The 12,434-nt window shown below is 47.1% G+C and overlaps 1 protein-coding gene across 1 annotated transcript in view; it reads left to right on the forward strand.

Annotated features, from left to right (window-relative positions):
- The window catches only part of DHRSX (dehydrogenase/reductase X-linked), a 984,710-nt gene that overhangs the window by 546,118 nt on the left and 426,158 nt on the right, over nucleotides 1-12,434 (forward strand). The window contains exon 4 of the mRNA XM_078657613.1: nucleotides 9,440-9,541. Coding sequence (XP_078513739.1) covers nucleotides 9,440-9,541 — 102 coding nt within the window. The remainder of the gene's footprint in view (nucleotides 1-9,439; nucleotides 9,542-12,434) is intronic.

The following is a 12,434-nucleotide window of genomic DNA, read 5'->3' on the forward strand; positions in this document are numbered from 1 at the left end:
GTGTGGTAGAGTGGAGTGGTGTAGACTATTGTTCAGTGGCGTACAATGTTGTTGAGCGGAGAACAGTGGAATTGTGTGCAGTGGAGTTGGGTAGAGTGGTGTGGCCTACACTGTAATAGCATAGAGTGGAGTGAAGTATCATAGTATCATACAGTGGAGTGCTGTACACTGGAGTGACAGAGAGTGCAGTGGCGTGGAGTGGGGTAGAGAATAGTTGCGTAGAGTGGAGTGGCGTAGCGTGGAGTGGAGTGAAGTGGAGTAACATACAGTGGAATAGCGTACACTGGAGTGGTGAACAGTGGAGTGGTGTACAGTAGAGCTGCATAGATGTCCATTTTACTACTTATGGACACCATATCTTCTTGTCAAACCAGAAATATTGGCTTATCCAACATATCTAAGTTTATTTTCTTTTTAAAAAACCACAGGCTCCTGTAAGAGCCACCCTATATTATGGATAATATAATTTAATACTGTGAGATAATTTGTTTCCAATTTTGCTAGTATTGCAGTACTTCCTAGAAAGGATTGTGGTAGTCCGTATGTTTAAAAAAAAATATACACATATTAAATCGCATATCCCTACAACAAGTAACTCATGTGGCCTTTCTGAAGCCTAACTATGGTGCATTTATAACCACTTTCTCTGTATTTTTGATAATAATATACAGCACACAGCCAAATCTCTCTTGCTAATCCATCACGGCTGCCTTTCCACTGTGGACTATCGGCCAGTAGCCAATCATATATTGTGATGTAATTGGTATGTATCGCGGTACTACAGTTACAACAGATATTACTAAGTTGTTTTGCCTTATAACTTAACAGCCACTAAACCAATTTAGTTGCAATGTGAACAAGCATTTGCAATCAATAGGTCTCGCATTAGCAAAGTTTGAAGTTGTTGGTATTGTAAATGGCATTGTTTTTTATCTATTTGTTTTTAAAAGCGTCCGTGGTGCATTATTTATTCTAGTTTTATGTAGTACTGTGTTCCAAAGTTTTAGACGTCACAGCGCTAAAAGTAACAGCTGTTACAGAAAACGGCACTATGCTTTAGTAACTGGGTTTTAATAATGTAATAAATAAACATCTGTATTGTAGAAAAAAAGGTTGCCATTGGAAATAACAATGCCTTCTATTTTTGTTTTCTTTTTAAAAACATAAATAAAACGCACTGTAATTTACAATGCCAATAGCTTAAACTTTAGTTACTGCGAGACCTATTGCATTGCAAATGCTTGTTAACATGAGGTTTGGAGTTTACAAACTCCTCTCACTTTGCAATCCGAGAAAGAAAATTAAAGACAATTTTGTGACAGTCTTGCTGGCGGACAGGGAATGTGAAAGGAAGGGCTGTAGAAAGGAAAGGCTGTAGGACGTAATTTTTCTGTACACATTCAGCAGTTAGGAAAGCAAAAATGAAGCACTTTTTTTTGTAATTCTGAAGTGTGATGGAAACAAAGATTTAAATAGATCAGAACAAGTCAAGACTCTTTACGTGGTGATTCACAAATGATAAAAACTCACTTAAAACCAATTTCCTCACATTATAATTTGTTAGAAGTATCCGTCAGAAGAACAAGTTACTTACCTTTGGTAACGCCCTTTATGGTGGATACTCTTTCTAACCACAGATTCCTCACCGCCCTCACACTTTCCATTCTGTGGAATGGTCTCTTTTAGTATCTAAAAAAAATTCAATATCTGTACACTGTTATTCCTGATCTTGGCCTGCTTCCAATTGCGCAGAAAGGGTCCAGAAAGAAACTGACTTCATTACGCAAGGGTGGCACCTCTGTGCAGCCCTGCTTCATCACTTCTGGAGTGGAACTTTGCCAATGTGGAGCTGAACAACATGACCTAGTGGCACACAGGAACACTGCTGCTGGGGTATCTGTTGTAGACATTGCATCCACCAGAGAATATTACAGAAGATAATTCACTTGCTCATTGAATTCAGCGAACATGTGCATGAGCGTGAATCAACACTGGAAAAAGCACACAGCTGCAGATCCAAGTATCGGTGTTCCTAAAGGTAACTTAGAATACTCGCAGATAACCGTCAATAGCCCCCAGACCATCTGGTGTTTTTGGGAGCTGCCCGAGGCATCATATGTTGGTACATCCAGTACCGTACAGCAGTCCATGCATGCCTTCTATAAACACCTCGAGGTGACTGAAGTAAGTGATCATCAACCCTCTCCTCTTCCTTGGGTGCAGCCTGGCATTCAACAAAACCCCTACACATATATAGTGTGATGTACTGAGTGCAGTAGAGATACACTTCACCATTGCTCCTCAGCCTTTCCTCCTCTTGTACAGTTCAGGAAACGTCCCTCAATCCAAGAACTCCTCAAAAGCATTACAGGATTTTCCTTATTGCTGCTAGGTGCAGCTGCTCTGAGTGCACTGCAGCGTCTCAGCTGGTGTTTCCAGTGCTGACCAAATTCACAGCAGGGTGGTTAGTTGCTTGTAACAGGTGAAGGAGCAGATATATTTTCCTAGTTATGGAATTTTTTGGTACTCTTTATTCATACGTCTGTGGCAGGGCCGGACTGGGAACCGGTCCCCCGTCACAAAATCCGCCCCCCAGGGGTCTAAAACCGGCCCCCACCCTGGCAGCCCACTGGGGAAATGCCCGGTGGCTTCTACAGCCAGTCCGGCCCTGTCTGTGGGTATCAGAGAAGCAGAAAGGTATTTAAAGAGGTGAGGTACGTTCGGCAAGAGAGGTTCTGAAGATATCAGGGTACAGTGCAGGGGCAGGTGCCAAGAAAGGAGGGGAGGGAGATTTGTAATAGGGTGCAGAGCATGGATAGGCACCTACAAATGAAAACACGGATGAACTCTACATCACAAGGGCTTGACCACAAATAGGCTTCAAAACAGGAGTGGAAACTGAAGCATCAGCGAGCAAAGACAAGTGGACAACACAGAGCACAGGGGGAGCATCTCTGCGATATCAGCGTGAAGCGGTGGCGTCACTGCAGAGGAAAGGGACAGCCTCAGTTATATCAGGGTGCAAAGACAGAGACGACAACGATAAAGCCAAAGGTGTCAATACAGAGAAGACAAAGAGGAGACATCTGTTCTGCCACTCAGTATAAAAACAGGATTGAGGGACTGTAGAGGAAGAGCGCAGAGAAGGAAAAATGAGAGGGACAAAGAGATAGCGAGGAAGAAGGAAAAAGAATAAAGAGTGCACAAAGTACAGATACTAAGACAACAAGGCATACTACCAAGGGTTGTCTGAAGTTGTTGCAGAAGTTTCTTTAAAGTAGTCTTTCGCATTTCACTGACTGATGTGACCTATGGATGCGCTGCTTCACCCGACTGCAATCTCTGGCGAGTTTTTTCTCTTGTTTAAATGCAGATATGTCTGTATGAAGGCGTTATTTAGGAAGAGGCCGAAAAAGGAGTTCTGACTGAACACATTCCTTGGCAAGGCAAGTGCAAACGCTACACAATACTTATAGACAAAACTAATATGTACTTTTGAAACGGAGAATGCTATGCAAAGAAAGGTATCTGAATGAACCAAAATGAAATTAAAGATCAGCGAAACTCCATGCATGCATAGGGAAACAAGTGAAGGCTAGTGAGAGAGGGAGCAGGAGTTAGATAGCAAGAGAGCAATTGACAAGTACCAAGGGCAAGGGAGAGACTGGTAGGGTGAGGGGAAAAAAGACTTAGAAGTCAGAGTACAGCCATGAGAGGACACATAAGAGATTGTCAGCTTGCAAGCAAGAGAGAGCCAGCGTGAAGGGAAGGAGACAGAAAGGCAGAAAGGAGAGGCAATCAGCCAGAATGTGAGTGAGAGACAGTCTGAAGGTATCTAAGAGACCGCCTGATTGAGGGTGTGCAAGAGACAGCTAGAAAGTGTGGGAACATGACTGGGACATTGAGAGTAACTGAAAGGCACTGAAGGCAAAAGAGGGCATATAGTGTGAGGGCGAACCAGGCCGACAGCATGACGTAGGGCACAGACTTCGATAGACACTTAGCAGGGGTGAAGAAGTGATGAATGCCCAGGAGCACACTGTGTGCTGGGAGCGAGACATGACTCCACGTGTCACTGTTCATGCAATGCGGCGTACTGTGTGGCTCCGAGGCAGAAAAAGAACAGCAGGTTAGTGTGCATGTTAGTTGTGTGTGGATGGTGGTGGGTCCAACAGCAGCTGAGGCAGGCTCCCAGCCCCCATTCACTGTAGGAGCAGTAAACGGAGTCTAGGCCACTGAAGGGGCCTGTCTGGCAACGGGCAGTGAAGAAGTGACCGCCAAGGCTCTGCAGCTCGCCCGGGGCAGAGGCCTGTTCGAATGGTACAGGCTATGCCAAGCTGTGTTGTGTCTAGTAACAGGGCCGGCTTTAGGCATGTGCAAACTGTGCACCTGCACAGGGCCACCAAACCCCAGGGGCCACCACGCCAATATATATCCTTAATATATTAATCCTCTGAGGATGGATACATATTTGCGTGGTGGCCCCTGGCAGGGATTTGGCGGCCTCCGGGTCTGTTCCACTTCTAAACACCCTGACCCCCTCCCCTCTTTACTGGCCTGCGTGCTCCGCCCCGCCCTGACCCCCTCTTCCGGGCCCCCTACCTACGCTCCCTGCCCAGGGCCACCATGAGCCTAGAGCCGGCCCTGCTAGTAACCACCTATCAGAGGGGCTACAGGTGAAACGAGCACTGGGAGGGTTGGGGAGAATGAGGTCGGGGGAGCTACACATGGGGCTAGAGCGAAAACAAGCTCTACCTAAGCTGTAAGACCCCCATATTTCACAATGGCACCTGAAAACAATAATGCATGGTATTGTTTGAGGGTTCAGGTTTTAGCCTGCATCGAAATACCTGTATTTTACGGTGCGCTGTGGGTCAGCCAGTTCCCGGACCACGGTACTATGGGGTACAGTGCTTTGTTTAAGAGATGCTGCCACTTACTTTCGCTATCTGTTGTACTGCAATGAGGGTGGAAAGTGATGGGAGAGAGGCTGGGGAGCGGACCTAATGGTTCGGTAGGTTACACAAGCGCGGAAACCAAGAAATTACTTTTTCAGCTCGGGCAACAAATAAGTAGTCACTACTAAGCTGATGCTTGAACAGCACACGACCATAGCACACAGAGAAGTCCACCCCATGACTCGCCATGTAAACACCTTCTAACAATGCCCACCAATACCAGACACCTAAAAGATTGTTGCTTCTTGACTAACTAGATCATATAATTTTTAATAGCAACTGTATAGTAAAGCTATGGCTATATAAATGCAATTACAATACAATTATGCTACTTCTATATTTTTAATAAGTCAGTGAGAGACTGCACAGGATACACAGAGCATGGGCTGGGGTGAGGCTCAGGGGACAGAGGGGTAGAGAGCAGCGGGCAGAGCAGCAGATTAACGAAAGGTGAGGGGGCTCCCCACTTGCTGGACTCAGTCAGGAGCTTTGAGTGTGCCGGCCAGCCTGCCGCCCCTGCAATATGCCGGAGGGGGCCCCCTGGAGGTTGTGGGCCCTCCGCATTGCGGAGGCTATGGGGCTAATGTTACCCACTGGGGTAGAAGGGAATGAGACAAAAAGGGTAAATAGGGTAGAGAGCAAAAGATAGGGCTAAACAGCATGAGACAGAAGGTAGGGTGCAAAAGCCACTTGGATAGAGAGCAATACAGAGGTAGAGGGTAAGAGAGGGGCTGTAAGGAGCAAGATACACTGGGGTAGCAAGAAGCAGAGTGTGGGTAAGAGACGGAGGGGTAGAGAGCAAGAGATAGAGGGAGGGAGAAGAGTGGTCCATCACAAACCCTATATAATGTCTCTTATCTTGTTACACCCCCTGTCCTGCAAACCACTGCCATGTTGTGCAGCGCTGCACGGGTGCTATTTAAAACCGGTACGTGGAAGAACAAAAGAAACAGAGGGACAGAAAGAAGACAGGCAATGAGAGACATCAGAAGACACCCAGTGACATCCTACACACAAGAAACTGCTGAGAGCAGAGAGCAGGGGGATGAGAGCCGTCAGGGAGGGGGTATTGCCACAATGGAGAGAAACCTGGAAAGAATGAGGAAATGACGCCGTCCCCAGAGTTTCGTTGTCCCAGGCTCGGCCCCTCCCACACACACCTGCACTTCAATCGCTAATGACCACTTTCGGCTTCGTGGCACACACTGCACCCTATGCGAGTCACCAAGGTCACAGTGTGCAATAGTCACCGCAGCTGCCATCCTAAGCACAGCGCAGCCTCACGCTGCATGAAACCTTCAACGAAGAAAGGAATCAAGGTGCTGTGCAGGGGTGGGCTGAAGACCTGGAGTCACCCCGTGCACCTCTGAGATCCATGCCTGCTTAGCTGGCCTGGCTACTGCAGCTTTGCCACTCCCTGTGCGCCCTTGGGCTGTCCCTGCCTCGCGGCAATACACGGCAGCCAGAAATCAGAGGACCGCAAAAGTAAAAGCGGCCCGCGCACAAATCGTTCGGCTAACTAATTAAACAAGAGTTGGCAAAGTTAATTTTGTGTAAAATTGTATATCTAAAACTATGACTTTTATTTAAATTCTACAAAAAATGTTTTAAAATGCATCAATTTGCACTCGAGATCAGGAAGTCTGTGGTGTGCAGAAGCCCTGCCTACAAACACTGCAAACACAACAATGATGGACAGAATGTGGATCAATGTCACACATTCACCCCAGTCCAAAGATCTGGGCCCAAATCCATCGTTTTTCCACTCCACACCACCAATGAAATCAAATAGACAATGGCGATATGCAAATCAGCGCTGACCCTGTGCCCCATGGGAACAGTCCAGTCCGAACTACAAAAGCCATGTCCTTCCCAGAACGGAAACAAGCATCCGAGGACCGGCCCGGTTTCGAGGTAACACCTCTCATCAGCCCGGCTAGCTTGATTCCAGTGGTGTGGTGTGCCTGGGACTCACGTCTGAGCATCCCCAGTACACTTAGAGCGGTACCTGCAAACACAACAATGATGGACAGAATGTGGATCAATGTCACACATTCACCCCAGTCCAAAGATCTGGGCCCAAATCTATCGTTTTTCCACTCCACACCACCCCGGGTTAGACAATGGCGATATGCAAATCAGCGCTGACCCTGTGCCCCATGGGAACAGTCCAGTCCGAACTACAAAAGCCATGTCCTTCCCAGAACGGAAACAAGCATCCGAGGACCGGCCCGGTTTCGAGGTAACACCTCTCATCAGCCCGGCTAGCTTGATTCCAGTGGTGTGGAGTGCCTGGGACTCACGTCTGAGCATCCCCAGTACACTTAGAGCGGTACCTGCAAACACAACAATGATGGACAGAATGTGGATCAATGTCACACATTCACCCCAGTCCAAAGATCTGGGCCCAAATCCATCGTTTTTCCACTCCACACCACCCCGGGTTAGACAATGGCGATATGCAAATCAGCGCTGACCCTGTGCCCCATGGGAACAGTCCAGTCCGAACTACAAAAGCCATGTCCTTCCCAGAACGGAAACAAGCATCCGAGGACCGGCCCGGTTTCGAGGTAACACCTCTCATCAGCCCGGCTAGCTTGATTCCAGTGGTGTGGAGTGCCTGGGACTCACGTCTGAGCATCCCCAGTACACTTAGAGCGGTACCTGCAAACACAACAATGATGGACAGAATGTCATGGATGAGCGCGATTGCTGGACGGGGAGAAGCCCGCCTTGAGCTACGACTCTTCTCTCACAACACAAAGAAAGAACGAGCTGTCCAGTCTCCTTGGTAACTTCCGCGCCGACTGAACAAACAAGGGGAGACCGGGCATACCGCACGGAGAGCCCTCTATGTGCCCCTCTTTACCAGCTGTGATGACTTCAAAGAGCCGACGGGGGGGGGGAAGCGGGGGAAAGAAAGTGAATGCGCGCTGACAGGAGATATGCTGTGGCTTTGGTGCGCGAAGGGAGGAGGTGGCACGCGCGGACAGGATATGTGCACTCCGTGCGCGTGCACATCGCCTGTCCGCACGTGCCACCTCCTGTCTCCCTTCACACACCAAAGCGGTAGCAATAGAGCTCGCTAGCGGAGCAGCTGCGCTGCAGTCGCTTGCGAGACCTAAAAAGGATCATCTACATAGTATACTATACATTCCTGTGAAATTTCATTCAAATCCGTACGCTGCTACGTCCAATACAAAAAGGCTTTGAAAAAATTAATTGGTGTCCAAATCTGTTTTGGGACCTTCCTTTTTTCATTGCACCACCTTGACCAAATACCACAAAACGTTCCCTCATCTACCAATGTACAACGAGGAATAGTTCTGAAAAGTTTTGGGGAAATTTGTCAAATGGGTTGAAAGTTATTAAGGGGCAAAATTCGGGAATTCCTATCTCTAGCAACAGTTTCTTTAACTACCGAGTGGCTACCGCCACTCTGTAATTAATATATATATATATATTTATTTAGAGATGTCCCTTATTAGAGGTTCCTGATTCCTTGTGTCAGAAATAAATCTGTTATGGACAATCCCTTGCTTAGTGTTGACGTTTTAACTCACACATTGATTCCCATGGGTCTCCTCAGGACAGCAAATGTGTCTACCAGGCACTCGTCACCAGCCGACTGGACTACGGAAACGCCCTCTACGCCGGAACCACAGCCAAGCTACAGAAAAGACTCCAGCGCATCCAGAACGCCTCCGCCCGACTCATCCTGGATGTCCCCCGACGCAGCCACATCTCCAGCCACCTGAGGAACCTGCAGTGGCTCCCCGTCGACAAGAGGATCACGTTCCGGCTCCTCACCCACGCACACAAGTATCTCCACGACCTGGGCCCCAAGTACCTCAACGACCGCCTGACCCTCTACACGCCCACCCGCCAGCTACGGTCCACCAGCCTTGCCCTCGCAGCCGTACCACGCATCCGAAGAGCCACCGCCGGAGGAAGATCCTTCTCTTACCTGGCTGCCAAGACTTGGAACTCCCTCCCCATCCACCTTCGGCTGACCCAGGACCATCTCGCCTTCAGGAAACAACTCAAGACCTGGCTGTTCGAGCAGTAGCATACCCCTCCCCCCAAGCGCCTTGAAACCTTCCCGGGTGAGTAGTGCGCTATACAAATGGCATGATTGATTGATTGATTACCACAACATCTCCGTTCCTTAATAATCCTACACTGTTTTGAGGTAGTCAGGTAATACCGCTACATTAATGGCTCATTATCGTAGATGTGCAGTCTATAGCAAGCTATACAAAATGCTGCATGAGTCCCTGATACATTAAGTGGTCTCCATTCAGCACCAGATTACTCTTGCTGCAGTACTTTGTGTTGTCTCTCATTTACATTACAGTGGTTTCTTTGGCCATATTGTTCTTTTGGCATTTGGGTGCATATAGACATAGCCACTATGTGGCTTTAAAAATAATATCTTTTTTGACTTAAAGTGCAAAATTAACAGTTTCTTTATTTTGCAGTGGAGTACATACAGTGTGATTTGGCATCCATGAAGTCCATCCGTCTGTGTGTGAAGAGCTTCAAAGCTAAGAACTTGCCTCTCCATGTGTTAATCAACAATGGTAAGTCTACGCTTTTAATGTAACAGTTTTCTCATCATTGTTTTCAGTTTGTATTTGCGAGTTGTCTGTACATTTTATTTAATTATCACAATACATTGAATGATCAGTTTGCTTTGTATATTCTTTTCAGTTTGTAAGTATTTTTCCTTTCTGTAAGTATTTTTCCTTTTTGGTGTCTTTTGTTTTATAAAATGGCTTTGATTTTTACGAACACTCACCAATTGGAAAGAAACTAAAAGGAATACATACACATACAGTCAGAATACACATGTCTTTACCCAATATGATTGCACAGATCAGTAGTTTGCTGTCAATATACTGATGTAGGCTTAAATATAGCACAGTTTGCCAGGTCCTTATCTTTTTTTCCTGATTACAAAATCGGTCCCTTCTCAATATTGTTTGTTATTGGAAATCCCGAAGAAGTCTCTTGTTTTGAAATGTGAAGGAAAGAAAATCTGTACTCTGATTTTTCACCTTCCAAGAGACAGGTTGATCTTGAACCCAAAAGTTCTAATCTGACAAAAACCGGAACTGGAGAAAAAAACACATCAATCTTTCATAAAATAGGTGAAACTGCTGATTAGTCTCTGATCTCTGTGAAGAATCCCATATCATTTGTTAATGTAATGCATGTTTTGCTTCTTTCTTTTTAAATAAGTGATAAGCCAACAATTTACCTTTTTTTCTTCTTCTTCCCCAATTCCTACTCCAATGTAAATGGAACAAACTCTGTACTTTTTATACATCCATTCAGCTTGTATTTTATTGTTACTATTAAGTAAAAAGAGATTTTGTGCTAATTCTTCACCTAATTCAGTAAAGAATTCTCCAACTCAATATGCTCTGTCCCTTTAGTTTTCGTTTTGTAAAATATGATACGACCCCTAATTCAGCTTTTTTACCTCCATCGTGGTGTTGCTCCAGTGACGCAACTGGAGCATCGAACCACACACTGTTTGCATGAAGGTTGTTCACACGGGCACGCTGTAGAATTGTGTGAGGTAGTCTAGTGGTTGGGGGCGGAGTTATGGGAGGAGCAGGAACAGGAGGAGCCGGGGACAGGAACCAGACAGTTAGAGTAGGGACAAGAAAGGAGTTAGAAGCTCAGAATAAAGCTCCCTGATAGTAACCAGCTGTGTCTGTGGTTCTTTGTAGCACGATGCTACAACTGGCGACGAGGGTGGGATAGGCATGATCATAGCCTGCAGAACCCAATCGGAGTGCCCTGTCCCCTGCAGCATCAAGTAAAGAATCTGCTGCCTGGTAGTGCTGCCACCTAAGGAAAGAGGTCAGCAGCCGGTGACCCTGCTCCCCCCAGCGACTGTGGGAGCCCAGAGGGAGCCACTGGATCGAGCACTGAAACGCTCAGGAAAAGAAAGCTGTTCGCGCTGCAAGCGCGCGTCACGCCGGATGCGTGCAACTTGGCACCCTAAAAGAACAGGAGTCGGGAGCCCACTCCGACCCTGTCCAGCACCCCAGATCGAGACCAGGGTCTCCCGACGTAGTGGACGCTGTCCCCGAGAGCCCGGTGACAAGCGCTGCTGAGTGCGCTGGAAACGGAGCCCGGGTGCCGTCGGAGGTCGGAAAACCTCACGCCCGATGCTTGAGGTTTTGCATGCCAGCGGAGAAGAAGAGCGGGAACGTGGAAAGTAAGGCGGGAGCCCACCCCAACCTCACCTGGTAGCTGCGATGGTCGAAGAAAAGTGAGCCCTGATGTGTGCTGCCCCCGAGGTTGCCGGCCGGTGAGTCCAGAGTGAGCTGGCAGTGCATGAATCAGGAGAGAAAGCCTCGTGTGTGACTGCAGTGATGGCGGCCATCTTGAAGTCAGGCGCTTGTCAGGACAGACCCCTTGATTATCATAGAGCGGCCATTTTGAAGTCAGGCAAGAAGAGATAAGCAAGCATTGGTTGAAGCAAACAAACAAGCATTGGCAAGAAAAGATAAACAAGCATTGGCGAATGGAGATAAACAAGCACTGGCAAGAGTAAATAAACAAGCATTGACCAGAGCAAATAAACAAGCATTGGCGAGCAGAGACAAACAAGCATTGGCGAGAGCAAATAAACAAGCATTGGCGAGAAGAGACAAACAAGCATTGACGAGAGCAAATAAACAAGGAGTAAACAAGCATTGACGAGAGCTAATAAACAAGCATTGGCGAGAAGAGAGAAACAAGCATTGACGCGAGCAAATAAACAAGCATTGGCAAGAAGGAACAAACAAGCATTGGCGAGAGCAAACAAACAAGCAGTGGCGAGAAGAGACAAACAAGCATTGACGAGAGCAAATAAACAAGCATTGGCGAGAAGAAACAAACAAGCTTTGATAAGACGAATAGAAGGAATAAACAAGCATTGGCAAGAGTAAATAAACAAGCACTGGTAAGGACAAAATGAAGCAAACACAAGAGTCGACACAAAACAAACACGAGCGAGTGCAAGAGGTGCAACAAGGAAACAAGCACGAGTGAACGCAAGAGACTGACACCGAGCAAGCACGAACACCTGCATGAGGTGCAGTAAGCAAACAAGCATAGGCAAATACAAGCAAGAGGTAAAGGTGATCGTGAACACATACCGAAGAGTGCAAAAAGGGAGAAGAGCTGCAGGACAAAATCGCATGAGATTTAGAAGAAGGCAAGACCGCGAAGGACGGTCCCAGAAACAAGCACAACATACACAGAGGTGACTGAAGGACTTGCACTAGGGTAAATGGAACGCCCGAACGAACAAAGATGTCAAACATGCCCAGCCTCACCGCCGAAGAGTCAGTAATCACCTGCCACTAGCATGCGATTCAAAAGAGAAGGAGCCCTGTGACTAGCACAGTGCGGCTGGATGGTGGACATTTCGGAATGCAGGAAATACAAGTTCTAGTCACTGGCGCATAC

The sequence above is a fragment of the Lissotriton helveticus genome, chromosome 8 (genome assembly GCF_964261635.1).
Source record: "Lissotriton helveticus chromosome 8, aLisHel1.1, whole genome shotgun sequence".
Classification (NCBI taxonomy): Eukaryota; Metazoa; Chordata; class Amphibia; order Caudata; family Salamandridae; genus Lissotriton; species Lissotriton helveticus.